General features: G+C 35.4%; 1 protein-coding gene across 2 annotated transcripts in view; it reads right to left on the minus strand.

Annotated features, from left to right (window-relative positions):
• The window catches only part of LOC131046160 (vesicle transport protein GOT1), an 87499-nt gene that overhangs the window by 62361 nt on the left and 9200 nt on the right, over positions 1–15938 (minus strand). For both annotated transcript variants that reach the window (XM_057979831.2, XM_059219598.1), the window contains exon 3: positions 12748–12803. In XM_057979831.2, the coding sequence (XP_057835814.1) occupies positions 12748–12778 (31 nt within the window). In that variant the 5' untranslated portion in view covers positions 12779–12803. The remainder of the gene's footprint in view (positions 1–12747; positions 12804–15938) is intronic.

Here is a 15938-nt window from a genome sequence, read left to right on the forward strand (position 1 = left end):
AGGGCGATGAGGTACGTATCTTCCCACTTTTTCATTTTTGGGCGCTAAACAAACATTTTTGAATTTATTTAAATGCTAAAATTCGATAAGTTTTGAAAATTCAATTAAATGGCATTTAAATATTACGCTTGATATTAATTAAATTATTTTGCCTTGTTAAAAATCGAATTTGTTAATTTAAATGACAAAGGCATTTAATTAATTAATTATTAATTAATCATTAAAAATCAAAAGGAGCGCTTGGTATTTATTTGTTTTTGAAGGTCGGCCTTTTAAGTTTATTTTAAATTTGCCTTATTAATTATCAAGTCGGCCTAAGGTGGTAATTGTGAGGTGAGCGCCTATAAAGGAAGGTGTTTATTTCATTTTCACATCATCATTTATCATCTCTCATATGCAACTTGGAGAAGGCAAAAGAGGAGCGAATTTCATACAAAGGAAGTGCGAAATTATCTTCAAGGTGCGGGTCTTGTCAAGGAAGGCGCAAACATCATCAAGGGAGTGCGAGTGTGTTTGAAGGAGCGAATTTCATTTCAAAACAAAAGAAGGCACTAGTTTTATCCAAGGCGAAACATCTATCCAAAGGTGGTGCGAACTTAATCTCACTTCAGCGAACTTGCCAAGGACATATCAAAGGTGGCGAAGTTGTCATTTTGAAGAAGAATCACGTTGATGACCATCTTACGTCAATTTTGCCTAGGCAATTTTATTCATTTTGCATTTTAGAGTTAAGCTCTCAAGTAAGGTATGGCAAGATCTCTTGTTTTAATTTCGAATTTTGATCGTCATTGCCTTAATTTCGAATTTTTGAAATTTTGTTTTGCCTTAGCTCAGTCTTTTTTAGGAAATGATTAATAAAGGACTTATCATTAAGTTTCCTAAAATTTGCTCTCTAATTTATGTTATGTATTGCAAAATCATGTTACTAATTTTGAAATGTTGTGTAGGCATCGAATGAAGATCTCTTCAAGAAAAATCAAGCCGGATCAAGGACGGTCTTCGCCAGGACGATCAGGCAAGGACAGGGGCGACCTCATCTAGTCTAGCATTGGCAAGGACGACCTTCTTTGGACTAACATCATCAAGGGCAATCCAGCGTTCCAAGGCGAGGTACATCATCCTGCACATCAAGGACAAAAGGAGTTAGAACAAGAGTTAATTAAAGATAGCCTCTCAACGACATCAAATTGAATATCTAGCAAGCTTCAAGTGTCAGATGAGGTGGCATCCCAGTCATCACTCCTCCAGTCAGTGAAGTCCACCTCAGCATGTCCAAATTCAATGTACTTAACTCATGGAAGGTGGCACAAACTTCGATGTACCTACCCCGGCTATCCATTGGTCGATTTTTCTAGAAGGGACATGTGTCCAAGCAATACAATTTTATCATTGGTCAAGCATTAAATGTTATGTAATGGTTGTAACAAACCCTAATTAGGGTTTTCATTGTAAAATCTTGGCCATTGATCTTGAATTGATCTAAGCCATCAAATTGTATTGTGGGCACTATATAAGCCCAGGCATTTCATTTTGTAAAAAAGGAATTTTTAGATGATTAGAGAGAGTTGTAAATAGTTGGAAGAGTTAGAATATAGTTGATAGAATAGCAATTAGAGTAGAATAGGAGGACAAGGCAAGAAATTGTTGCCATTGATTGTAAACAAACTCCATTTTCATTGAAGTAATGGTGAAATATGTCGTTTTCTTGCAATTTGCATGGTTTCTTGTTGAAGTCTTCAATCTTAGATGGTAGATAATTAGATGAATGGAGGAAGTGTGATTGATTGATGGTGGAATTCGTACATCCATACTACTAGCAGTTTGTTGATTGCAGACTTGCCTTGCGTAGTCAACTGGAATCATTCAGCCTAAGCTCAATTTCAATTTGTCGCCTCTTCATTGATATGCATCAACTTGGATGGTATCCATGCCTGCGGTGATGATTTGAACATCATAAAGCTCCCTTAGAAGATCGCACTAGTCTTGTGTAGATGTTCCATTGATGTCAAAACAAGATCTAGTTAGAGTTTCATCAAAAATCAATCATTGCTCCTACATTCTTAGTATTAGGATTAGATCCTCTCTTCGCCCTTATCCTTTTTCCATTTTTTTCAAATCTAAGTTAGTAAGAGCCTGTGTCCAGCAAAGCAGATCGGAAGTTCAATGTAAGTCCCCTTGTGATTCCAGCAAATCACATCATACCACTGGAGCTTGTCCACACGTGGAGACCCCACTAAAAGAACCTTGGAGTCTACCTAACTGATCCTTTACGCGAATCTTCAGCAGTTAGAGACTATTTTCTCAAGAGAGGATAAGATGCCTTTAGGTATTTTATTCTGTGTATGATTGTGTACAAAATACACGTCAACAGGATGGAAGGTAGATCAACTTGGAGAATAATTTATTATTCCGAAAGGCAACAATGAAAAGTGATGACTCAATTATTATGAAAGGTGGTGACCCTTTCACCATTAATGTATAAAGGAGAATTCATTCCAAGCATTTAAGGATCACTCAATCAATCATCAATCATCACTCATGAATCAACAAAAGCAATCATCAGGCAAATCATTCTATCAAAATCAGCATTCATTCAATCATATATCAAACCAGTATCCATTACATCATCAATCATCAATCATCTAACCAACAATCGCTTAGTTATCACTCACCAATACTTCAAATCATCAAATCAAAGGAATTCATTGAATAAATCAATCAATCATCCAAATATCAATTGCAGAGGATCAGATCTGATATAGATAGCCAGATTCAGGCATACAGAGGTTTAATATTATAACTGTAATTTGGTATGAAGTAATAATTCTTCTGGTAGACAGCATAAGGAATCTTATTTATAATCATTCACTTATGAACAATGTGTATGCAATCTAGGAATATGATATTATTATATGATCTCTTATATATAGAATATAGGCAATAATGTGTAAATATTTATACATTTGTTTAAATATTGCAATCAACCATGATAGAGATAATAAGGGAATACAAGTTGGGGAAACAATTTTGAGGTCCTCTTCTAAGCACACCACCTCAAGGTGGTGACTTACAGTCCCATGAGGCCAAGGGAACGCAAGGAGTGCCCCACACTTGGGCTTAGAAGGGAAGGATGTTCCGGATGCCCTATTGTAGTTTCACCTCAAACCTCTATCATGGTTGACCATTGGATTAAGGAACCCCGATCATAGGGAGGAGAGTAAAGGTGGCAAGAAGAGGGGAACAGCTATAGGATTCCTCACTACGTACACCCCCTCATATGGATGGCAAAGGACCACATGAGGCCAAGAGGGATGGTATATCCGCTCTTGGGCCTAGGGTAGAGGATGATTCAGGCACCCTAGCATGCCTCCTTATCCTAACTCCCCTATGGTTGAATTCTATCAATAAATTAGACATATCTTATGATTAAGTTAATGTGCCTAACCCTAGTAGGAAAGATCTATGCTTTTAATTTAAATTTTAAATTAATGTTTCAAATAGGGAAGGTCTATTTTACGGATTATATTTCAAAGATATCCTAAAATGTTTGTAGGATCTCAAAAAGGTAAATGATATCACTAACCCTATTCCATCTGTTGTTTTACTTGGAATTATGATTTAGGGCAAAAACTAGGGCATTTAATAAAAGGGGACATTACATCAGATGAAGGGGTTGAACAGAAATTAATGATATCACTGCCTTTGGATGCAGAGGAAGGTGTCAAGGATGCAGAAAGGAACAAATGCTTTATGTGGCAGCAGCAGCCTATCAGGTTGGTCGAGGTGCCTCCAATGCTCAAGTTGGGGAAAGAAGCGTAGTATGAAGAAGATAAATTCTCTAAGCAAGCACTAATTTATAATTTAAGTGCCTTTTAGCCAAGTTTGGCCAATCCATATGCCTAGATCTCTAGCTCCTGTAGTGTGAATCTCAAAAATACAATACAAAGGCTTTTATGTGTTTCTCAATGAATCCTCTGCAGATAGGTAAATTATATTAGAGAAAGCTCCTTGGAGTTGAGATAAGCATGTGATACTGGTGAAACATTGGAATCCAGAGTTCAATCCAATGACTGAAGCCTTCTCTATATTGTCTATATGGGTGCAGCTGAAGAGTTGCACTATTGGGTAGATTATGTTTTCAAGGTCTAGATGATACCCTAGGAGAATTTTTGGGATTAGGCCTGGAAATAGATGCCCTTGCTCATTCTACCTTGGCTAGGATATAGGCTGAGCTATATTTAGCCGAAGTCTTCCAGGTGAAATTTGGCTGAAAGTGGAAGACAGAATTTGGAAACGAGTGCTGGAACATGAACATCCCATTTTGATGAATGAAATGGTTTCAAATAGGTCATCTAGCCTCAGTGTGTAAGCAGGGAAGACTCATACATCCAAACTGACCACATGTTGGAAATCGTGAAAGGTGCTAGCTACTTTCATCTCACTGCTACAAAAGTTGTCTCCCCCTTATTGGCTGGTTCAGAAGAGGGCACAGCCTACCCTTTGTGTCTGGAAGATAATGTTTCGCCTAAGCAGAAAGAACAACCAGTGGCTAGGAAAGACATGCCTCCTCATTACTCTGATGTGGTACACACTCCCCTTATACTGGGTAATATGTTTCAAGATGTTAAAGATAATTGCTTCTCCAGTCTCAAGCATAGTGGAAACTAAAAGGATAAAACGTTTTGTCTGTTGGTTTCAAACTTGAGAGGAAATAAAACCTTGGAAAGAGAGATTGCACAGTAAGCTTCCTATCCATAGAAGTCAGAATTTAGCGTTGTCCGATAATTTATCTCAGGCAGAAGAAGAGTATTGGAGCTTTTTTCCTTAATCCATTTTAGATGCAATTATTCAGTTGAATTCCTCCTTGCCTTCATCTTTTGACTGTGATTTGGAAGAGGAAGCCAAAGGCTGAACATAAGTTAAATAAAAGAAAGCAATATTCCAAATTAGTTCAATCGGGGCATATGGCTCTAAGATACAGTGGCCAAAAAGACTAATATCCTTTCTTGTATGCATACTATGTTTGTTTCTAGGTCATTTATGCGCTAGTATGGCTTTGTATTGTTTTTCTTAGTTGGGAAACGGCCTTGTTAATAGAACCTTTATAAGTTTCTTAAGAAAACACGTGGATGGAAAAATGCAAATGACATATAGAGAAAAGATTATAGGCTACCACCATCAAATAACCTTTTTAACTATTTCTCTGAAACATTAGATTTGCCAAATTAAAAATCATTTAAAAGAAATTCTCAGATTTCTACATAATACAGACATATATTAACTGTAGCTTCCAAATAATATTTGTGTATGCAGTGCATAGCTCCTTTTCCAAAGTTTGAAGATTCACCAATTATGGAACACAAAATATTTAATCCATTATAGTTTCCCTGGTTCCACTTAATCACTTATAAGCTCCTTGTACACCAACATCCCTTCTCACTGTAACAGAAAAATTCACCCTTAAACCATAAAAAAGACAATGGAGATGGTATTGACCAGCCCTTTGGTCTTAAACAAAACTTGGACCTCCACCCCTATATATGTCCCTTTCATCTCTGCACGGTCTAGTACCCAATGCAAAGGTGTACTCAATTTCCATTATTTTAAGTACAAGATTGTAAAATATTAGATTTTGACGAATTTCTTTCATATGGAATTCTATTCGAGTCTCAACAGGGCTATATACACTTGTCTTATTACAGTTAAAAGGACATGCATAAGAGTTATCAGACACCCAAAAAATTTCAGTATACGTTTTGGTCCTTTAATCTCCTCCATATATAGTAAATCATTTTGCTAATAGACCAACTCCTCCTGTAAGCCACATTATGTTTGAACTATTAAATCTTTCTATGGCCTATTATGTTTATGCCTATACTTTTTTTGCGTATGTGGGTAGAGCTCATTATCAATCTTATATGGTGACTTAAAAGGATTGAGCTGTCTCCCCCACATTTATCTTTCAAGCTTTTAAGCGGATTTCCCTTTGTAGATGATTTCAGACATTTGTGTCATTGATGTTTTCATGTCGTAATATTTTTCTCTATATTGATTTATTAGTCTAGCTAATAGTCATCCCTATCTATGTTTTGAATGATCTAGAGGTTCTAAAACATAATTAGAATAAACAAAAATCACCACCTAGGATAACATCAATTTAATTGGCATCTAGCACTTGTAGATCCCGAATCCCAAGACAATTTAATTTTAGTTGAGATGGTTAGAAAGCTTGGTTTGAAGACTTACAATAATCCTCAACCCTATTACTTGAGTTGGATCAAGATATGTGCTGAGATTCAAGTAAAGAGGTGCATATTTCAATTCACTATATATGCTCAATATTTTGATGAAATAGAGGCAGATGTGATTTCACTTGATGTATTGATGAAATAGAGGCATATGTGATTTCACTTGATGTGCTTGGGAGTCCATACTTGAATGTGAGAGATGGTGAATTTATGCTAAGGGCTTCAATAAGGCTATTTGGATTTCTAATTTAAGGCAGCATTTTTTGGTGAAAATCAATCTTCCTAGCCCTCCATGCGAAGCCCACTTCATTCCCCAAGTTATAAATATTTAGATTTCTCTTGGTATAAAATTTTATTCTTTTTTATGGAGATACTTTAGGTGAAGACTAATTGATCACTTGAGAAAGATTTCTGGTGAAGTGTTTTTAATTTCTTTAGGGAACAGTATTAAAAATGATGAGTTTTTTAAATGTAATTTGTCAAGACAATGACTGCATCTTCAGTGAGGTATGTGAAAAAGGTTTGGTTGCCCAAATGAATTAGTCATTCCAAAAGATGAGGCATTTCACTGCTATAAAAACGGTAGTAATCTGATCATGCAGTTGGATATCTTTTGATGTTAAATAAACATTATGCACATTGAAATATTTGGAGGGACAGAAATACGAATGTTTTGAACATATTGCTGAGGTCTGAAAATTTTGTTTTCATTTGTCTCCAATTCAATTCCTTTTGTCTGATCATCTCAATGGACATTATGAAAGATCACAATAGCTAGCGTATAAAAATTCACTAATAAATTAAAGATGTCATTAGGGTTAAGTAATTCAATAATGAATGCTAATAATGTCTTGTGATTATACACCTAGCAGTTGATTATTTATAAATATGAAATCAAACTTTTACTAAAGACACCTCATTCTCTGTTTTCTTTAATATTAGTCTCAGCTAAATTTTATTTGGATGTTCTATTCCTATAAACATAGTAGGAAAACTTAACCTTGGTATGGGCTTGGAAGCCCAAATTTTTGACTCAAAATCAAGACTAGACTAAAAGAAAACATAATTACACAGAAAAAGAAAAAAATAAAAGTCTAGGTTTGTTTTATTTGCAATGTAAATTAATGATCAGAATACTTTAATGTATTTAGGGTTTGTTTCTGCTGACATATAGTTGTGTAAATTTGAATTAATTTTGGTTCCACTTCGTACTCTATCTGCTAGATTCCCTTTTACCGATGATTGAGAAATGATGCCCTTCTACCAGCAATTGTAAAAAACTTTCAATTCCATTCCTTCACTTGCCCATAGTAAAAAGCTCCATCTGTAGCTGTGGAGGGACATTAAGAAACCTAACACAAATTTAAAAACCCTCGTGAGTACTCGTGAACTACAAAAAAACCTTCACAATTTACAAGCTATGAAATGTGCACATCCAATGGCAAAAATTGCAGATTTTTTATGAAACTTCGGCAATTCCCATCAAGTATACAAAACAGTCTCAATGCACGAGTCTTGGAGGATCACTGCAGTTTCATTTTGGACTTGTAAGTCATGTCGAGTTTATGCAAGTCTTCCAACTATGCCTATAAACATCATCATAGTTGGAAGAAAAGACAAGTACCCCTTGACGGAGATGCTCAATGATCTAGGATGTAACTCTTTACCTTGGGTGTTAGAAGAGGTTTTGTGGGAGTACCTTGCTCCCTCCTAGAATTGTCAAGATGGGCCCTCTTATTCCAAGTCATTGGCACATGACCTTTATTAAATTCTATGTTGGCCCTTTCGTGATAACTAAGTGTAGAACTTATTGAGCACTCTTTTATATACTTACATTAAATAGTGTAACCTATCAAGGTTTTACTCATTTTGGGTTCACCCCCACTTCTTACAATTTTAATGTAAGTTAAATATTTCAACTATTTGAGTGCTAAACACTACTTAGTAGCTTACTATTAGACCTTAATGCACTTTTGAGTTCCCCCGACATACTTTGTTGGCTATGAGCTTTAATGTAATTTCTTTCTAACAATGGATAAAACATATTACCAAATTCACTATGAAAGGCCCCTAAATCTAGATTCAAACTGTACTCAATCTAGCTCCTAGTTTGAATCCCTTGTGGAACTTGCCATAGTCCTACAAAATGGACCTAGATTCGATCAAATTTGCTCTACAACAAACCTAAGCAAATTAAGGTTTGTTTCGCATAACCCATGGAGAAACTAAATCAAGAAATACATGAGGTCAGTGGAAGGCATGGTAAAGTAGATTGCCATTGTTGGCCCAAACAACAACAAAAAGCCTTTTGGGAGACATTTAAAACTCGTGCCCTTATCCCTTAATCTGGCAAATATGGAAAGAAAAAAACTGAAGAACTTTTTGCAAACAGGAAAAAAGCTTCAAACAGGTTTGCAACTCTATGGAAATTGGCATCATTAAGTAACTAAATACGAGAGCCATGTCATATGGGAGCCATCCTCTCACAAACTAGGGCAATGAAATCATGAAATCTTGGCTCACATGCTCTGTCATCTCGAAGTACAAGAGAAAACAAGCTAAATGGTCCCACCCACCCAATGGAAGGTTGAACCTGAATTTCAATGGTGGATCCAAGGGAAACCCTGGACCGTCCGAAGTTTGATGTATCATTAGAAATCACAACAGAAATGTTGTCTGGGAACTGTCAAAGAAAGTGATCAATGGTACAAATAATGAAGCCGAACTGGCTAAATTGCAACCACCCTTGACCTATGCATAAAGAAAGGAATAAAATCAATAGATATTGAGGGTGACTCTCATTTGCATCAATAATCAAACAAAAAGAGATCCAAGCTGGTATCTAAGGGGGTGAATGAAGTTTGGTCAAAATTGGAGAAACTGAAAGATTTCACACTCAATCATGTTTACAAGAAGTCTAACCAAGTTTCTGATCTCCTAGATAGAAGAGGAGTAATAGGAATGAATGTCACATTGTCTATCATTTCTGCTTGGATGGTCTTTGTCAGATTGTGCAAGTGGATCAGGGACTTGATTAGCTCTTCAATGGCCTACAATTTTCCAACGAGGAATATTGCAAAGAAGATTAGACTAGAGTTTTGCTGTCTCTGGTTCTTAGGATCGCACATCTCTCTCTTGCTGTCTATCCTATTGTGTGAACCTATGGACCCTTACCTCACAAGTAATTTGTTGCTGCCCCTACAGTCTAATTGCGGTACCTTGCCAACACTTCAAGGGATGAGTTCTTCTATGTGATCCTCCTCGAGATCCTCTTGTTCTCTTGTGGTCTTACTCTACGGTCAGGGAAATATATACATGTGGGATTTGTATTCCCTCATTGCAAAATGGTGTCACCCTACATTTTCAGCATTCATTGTGAATGTGCTAAGGATACCAAGGAAGAACAAATATGCAAGCTATTCAAAGTCAAGGACATTGCAACGAGGGAGGCGATTGTCAAAATGGTTGGTGCAGCCAAATGGATGAGTGGACATATTAACAATGGCTGTGTATATGAACCCTCTTCACAAACGTGGTACAGATCATGGATGCACAGATGTGGGGTACCAGTTTTGCACACAATATGGTCGTGAACACCAACGAGGAGGCTGTGAAAATGGTTATCCCCTCCATCAACAAGAACCCAAGATTTGGCTTGATAGTGGCGATCTTTGATGCTCATGCGGTCAAACAAAAGCAGATAGCAGAACAAGCGCTACTTCTTTACAAAGAAGGTTTAGAGCGGAAGTTTCTAGGCACCTTTGGTAGTTATATAAGTCAATACGGAGATCTCTTTTTCCTTCACAAATAGAGAGGATCTATGAATTTCTTGATGGCATAATGTACATTATGCCTCAGCTATTGTAATTTCTTTTTCCATTTAATAGATGGGATCTGCCCCTATGGCAGCCCTTACCAATCAAAGAAAAAAGTAGATTGCCATTGAAAATTTGAAAAAAATTAGCATCTAGTTGTCATTTATACAATGTGCATTGTGCAAAGCAATGTAATCAACAATATACACATAAAATGAGAAAATCCATATTCCACAATTCACAAGCTAAACTCTCATTTCTATTTGCTCTCTATATTTATGTGCTACTAAAGTAGCTTAAAAAATTTTAAAAATCAGGTTTTTCTCTTCTTTTTTGTATTTTTCTACATTTTTTAAAAATCCAAAAAAAATTCCCATATTTTGAAAAAACTTAAAATCTTTTGGTTTGCTGATTTCCCCCAAAAGATTTTCCTGCCATAGATTTAGGGACAAAGATAAACTGCACCCTTACCACCGCTTTTAGGTGGGAACATCTCAAGTATGTCCCCCTATACAAGGGGCATTTGGGTAGGCTAATAGCATCCCCAAGATGGACAATAAATGCCTAGTTATCCATCAACCATCCCAAGGATGCTAGGCAATCTCCACAGTGAACAAAGTTTCTCTATATCATGATAACAATTTTAATTTGTGTCAAATCTTTCAACAAACAAACACGATGGCATGCACAAATGGTTGAACTTGGAAGAAAGAAGAAACATTGACATGGAATTGGAGGCAAAATAGACTATTAAAATTTAAAACACGTCTTTGGTTTTTAACTTGCATGCACACTCTCTTATTTTAACTTCAGGAAGTTGAAGATCAAATATTTCTAACTCATATGTCATAAACATCTCAGGCTAAGTATTGTGAAGAAAATGGTGAGGGTGGTGTGGTGATGAATATTATAGAGTTTTCATAAATGTTTGAGTTTCTGCTGACTGCTGTTAGGAGTTTCTAAAAACACAGAAGAAAATAAATAGAACAATTAAATAATGATGATATTCCTGTCTTCAACTGTACAATCTTCATCGTTTGGACCATTTAGGTTCCCCAACACAAACATGTCAAATGCATGATCATGCATCAAGGATGTCATGATACACAAGACATCAATGCATAAATGCAGAAATAGAAGAGTTCAAAACCATCATGAGATGACATCATCACAAAGAACAATAGGGAGATAGAATATGACCCTATATTGATGATAGTGTACTTGCCACCTATCACCAAATGCCCAAAAGCAAGGCTAAAGTAAATAAGATACAAACAACTAATTAAGGGAAACACATATGCACGATTACAATATTTCAATTCAACCAATTATAAGAGCAGACATCATAAACTAATAACATATATCAAATCATTCACAATTGCTTACACAAGCAAATGTTCACTAAGGAGATTCACTAACTCACCCAGTTCTTGTAAGAAACTGATCATTCCAACTCAAAAGTATAATAAAACTAAAATATGCTAAATTCACTTGAAAACACATAAGAATGTAATTTCAAGCTTAGCAGGTGAAAAGGCAGGTCTCCTAGGTCAACCTTCCTTTTGAACGACTTTGCAAAACAGGTAATCTACAGTCCCCTGTTTAGATTCACAGCTCACCCCTTTTATCAGTTTGCATTCACCCCGGCTTCAATTTTAGTTCTTTGAATTTATTATAAAAAATAATAAGGATTTGGTGTCAAAGAAAACATAGGAATTGTGAGGAAGATAACATATTTATTATACATTAGTTTAAATTAATAAATATATATAATATTATTTTATATACATGTGTGTAAAATATATTTGTGTCATCCACCACCATTCCCAATTTTCTGTCCATAGTCCCCCAGCCAAAACCCATTGGTGCATCCTCAACCCTGCCTATTCCAAAACTCCATCAAACATAGTTTGTTTGTTCTTACTTTCTAATTGTCTAAATTTCTAAAATACACTACAACATCATCTCTTAACAATGAAACTGAACTCAACAAATTCTATCTTTGTCCTTTATATGCATGTTTATTAAATTATGATCTCTCGTATCCTTTCCCCTTTTCCTGTGAATAGTCCCATAAGATGTATCGAGCTCATTCCACACCACCCCCTAATAATTGGCATCTTCGGCAATTCCCAAAACCATTTCCCCACACCCTGATCCAAGGAACTTGTGTAATCTTCATATATAGGTCGACAAATGTATCTAAAACACAAAATATATTCGAAAAATAAAGAAAATATGAGAGAAATTAAACCAGGCTAAAGATAAAATCAACAAAAAATTAATCCTATTGCCCTGGGTAATATAAAAATATCTGACGATGTTCCATTAACTTGAAATAAACTCTGATTAAGAAACAAATTTAAGATGAGTTTCCAGCACAGTTACAAAGCAAAAGTACAACCTAGTAGTCAAATTGTGGCTAGCAATCATAAAAGCAAAAATACAACCTAATAGTCAAATTGTGGCTAGCAATCATATACATTAATTTTCCAAACTCATAGATTAGCTTTATCAATTCCCACAAAGAAAAAGTCAACTATTGCATTGAAATTATAATCTACATGAAGCATTTTGTCACCTATTATAAACAATTAAATTGTAACAACAAAATGATGATGGACAGTATGAATATGTGTTTTGTCTGTGTGTGCACGTCAGTGGATAGAAACCAGTAACCTTACTTTTGCGGTCATTCATCTCGAAGGAAAGCATGATGCCGATTTGAATTTATACCAATCTGCCCAGCAAACAAAGTGCAGTTATATGACTGGGATTATCTTGTTCACAAACATCTCTTCAGCACTAAAGAAAGCTGGAATAAAACTTCATATGAAAACATCCAATTATATATTTGGCACCTTTAAGAATCCTATATGAAAAAAGTATAAAATGGAAGTATTAATATCTTTCATAAATTGATACTGAAAATAAACATGTCTACATTTCCAATTTTGTAGCTAAAGCTAAAAAAAATCTGAAATACTTCACAATCACAACTTTCAAGCTAACACCAACTCTGGTTTTTACTTCAACACAATCTTTACAGAAGGATCCTTTTCCAATGTGACTTGTTATTGAAGGTTAAAATCAATGACACCACACACAGTTATGAAGAAAAATATAAAAAGCACTGTTCAACAAACAAAACCAAGTTAGAGTCTGGCTGAGATGTAAGTATTTGAAACGATAATTGATTATTCAAGTACAAAAACAAAGGAAAAATCCTTAAATAGAGATTACAAGAGGATCTTTCCATAATGGAAACGATCAAAAAAAGAAACACGTAAGACAGAAGGAAACTTCCTAAAACTAACTAAAAACGAAAGACATGAAAGGAAGTTTCTAAATACTAACTAAATGAGAAACATGACCATTATATCAATATTACAATATTATTTTAATACCCTCATTTTGATGTGTTTTTTAGCACAATCAAACAAAATTTAAAATACCCAAAGTATACTATCCTCTCTTGATCAAAATCTTCTTGGATGCTAAATGATATCATCAACCAAGACGACTCCAAGGTTTCTATAGTCAGGTCATGACATGTGGATAGCTCAATTGGTTGATGTGATTGCTGGTAACCCAAGGGGCCATACATTGAATACTTGAATGTTTGAACATTTGATTCTAACTACTTGCTTGAAAAATAAAATGGCAAAAGACATAGGGTTTGAGGGGTCTATACTAATCCTAAGAATGTAGGAACGATGGAAAATCTTTGGTGAAACTCGACTAAGACTTGCTTTGGCATGCAAAGCAAGAACTCCACAAAGCTTAGTGTGATCTCCTAAGGTTAGCACGTGATATTCTAATCACTATCAACAACAAATATACCATCAAGGCAATGCATATCAAAGTGTGAATAGCAATTGAAGTCAAGCTCATTTAAAGATTCCAGTTGACCAAACAAGGCAAACTTACAATCAGCAAATTGCTAGTGGTATGGATATATGATTTTCACCATTGATCATGCACAAAGTTCTTTCATTCATCTAAACAACATGGAAATGAATTGAGAAGTAGAGACCATGCAACTTGTTGAAATAACACATCAAATTCACCATAGCTTCAATGAAATCATATGCTCTTTACAACAAAGTCTTAGCAACAATCTTTGCCTTCTCCTAATCTAAACTCTACTCTAATTGCTATCTATGAACTATTATCTATTACTCTACTCTTCTTCTATTCTTGTTATTATTAACCCTTTACAAATGAGAGATTTGAGCCTTTTATAGTGCTCTCAATACAATTCAATGGCCAAGATTACAAGATGGAAATCCTAATTAGGGTTTGTTAAAACAACTCCCTCTAACCAATGAGAAAATTACACTTAGGTTCAATATTGAATCTGAACCAACAGAAAATGAGGGTAAGTAGCTCAAAGTTTGTGTTTCCATAAGATGACTCGGGTGCATTGCATCTAGACATGTTGACGTGGAATGTCTTGATTGGTTGAGTGGTGACTAGGATGCCACTTCAGTTTGCACTTGTAGACTTGATAGATCAACACAAAGTGTTTGAACAATATCTCTTAATACTCAGCATTATTCAGTTCGCTCAATGTGATGATGATGATTGATCTTTCCTTATTCATGATCTTAGACCTCAAGTTGTGGAATCCTTGATTTCTCATCACCTCCTTGTAGTAAAAAAATTCATGCACATCTTAAAGTAAATAGAATATTGATGCAGCTCTTGGGAGCTGTAATAGAGAGCAATCTAATGCTCGGTGATAATTTGGCATCATATATTTAGTATTCTTATACTAAAATGATTTATTCTTCTACAAACAGATCTATCTTTGAAACTTATTTAATTATTTTAGTAACTTTCCCCCTAGAATTTTTTAAATAATGATGGAGAGCAAGAAAGAGTTGAATGGGGGATCCACAAAGCTATTGTCTTTATTGGGAAGATAACGCAAATACACCTCAAAGAACAAGAGAAGTGTAGAATTGAGCATAAGTTCTAAGTTGGGGACAAAGTATAGCTGTACATGAGCAAGATAGCAAGGAAAGACACCAAGGTAAAGCCAAGAATTTGGAACTACTCAAGTATAGTCCATTTGAGATTCTTCAACAAGTACGGTCTAATGTATTTAGACTAGACGTGCCCTCAAAAATGAAGTTATGTTAGGTTGTCAATGTTGGGAACTTACATTTCTTTGAGTTTTATCTGTTAGATGACAAAAAGAGTGACTTTTCTTGCCTTCCATTGAAGACCTGGCACCAACTTCTTAGAAAGAGTTGGACAAAGATGTTTTGCAGAACATAAGGACACCAAAGAGGAAAGAGCAAAAGAGTTGGCTGGTAGGCTTGAAAGCACAATTGTAAAGCAAAGCCAGGTAGCATTCAATCGAGAAGGTGGGTGAACTTCTTCCTCCTCTATCACATCTCGAAGCTTTTGGGGACCAAAAGCCTCTTCAATGGAGAGGTCTGATTCAAATTGGATACTGGAAAGATAATATTAACTGATCTCTAGTCATAAAAAGCCTCTTAAATGGAGAGGTGTGATCCAAATTTGATAATGGAAAGATAGTAATTTCAACTTGCCAAACCACTATTCCCAATCTCTAGTCAAAAGAAATATCTACCTCAAACCATTCATAAACACTTCCAATTTGTTGATTCTTAGAATGACAAAAATATGCAAGTTTACACAAGGGTTTATACCTATAGATGTTGCAAATTGTTTTGAGATGATCCAGACACCTTGGAGTCAATGACAATTGAAGCAGGTTTCTATTAAACAGAGGAAAAAGAGGGAATACTTTTGTTAGCAGCCAAACTACTAAAAACAAGGTAGCAGTTTCACTTGTATCAAGATAGTTTGAGAAGTGTCCAAGTGGTTCTATATTATACAT

Source organism: Cryptomeria japonica, chromosome 4 (assembly GCF_030272615.1).
Source record: "Cryptomeria japonica chromosome 4, Sugi_1.0, whole genome shotgun sequence".
NCBI lineage: Eukaryota > Viridiplantae > Streptophyta > Pinopsida > Cupressales > Cupressaceae > Cryptomeria > Cryptomeria japonica.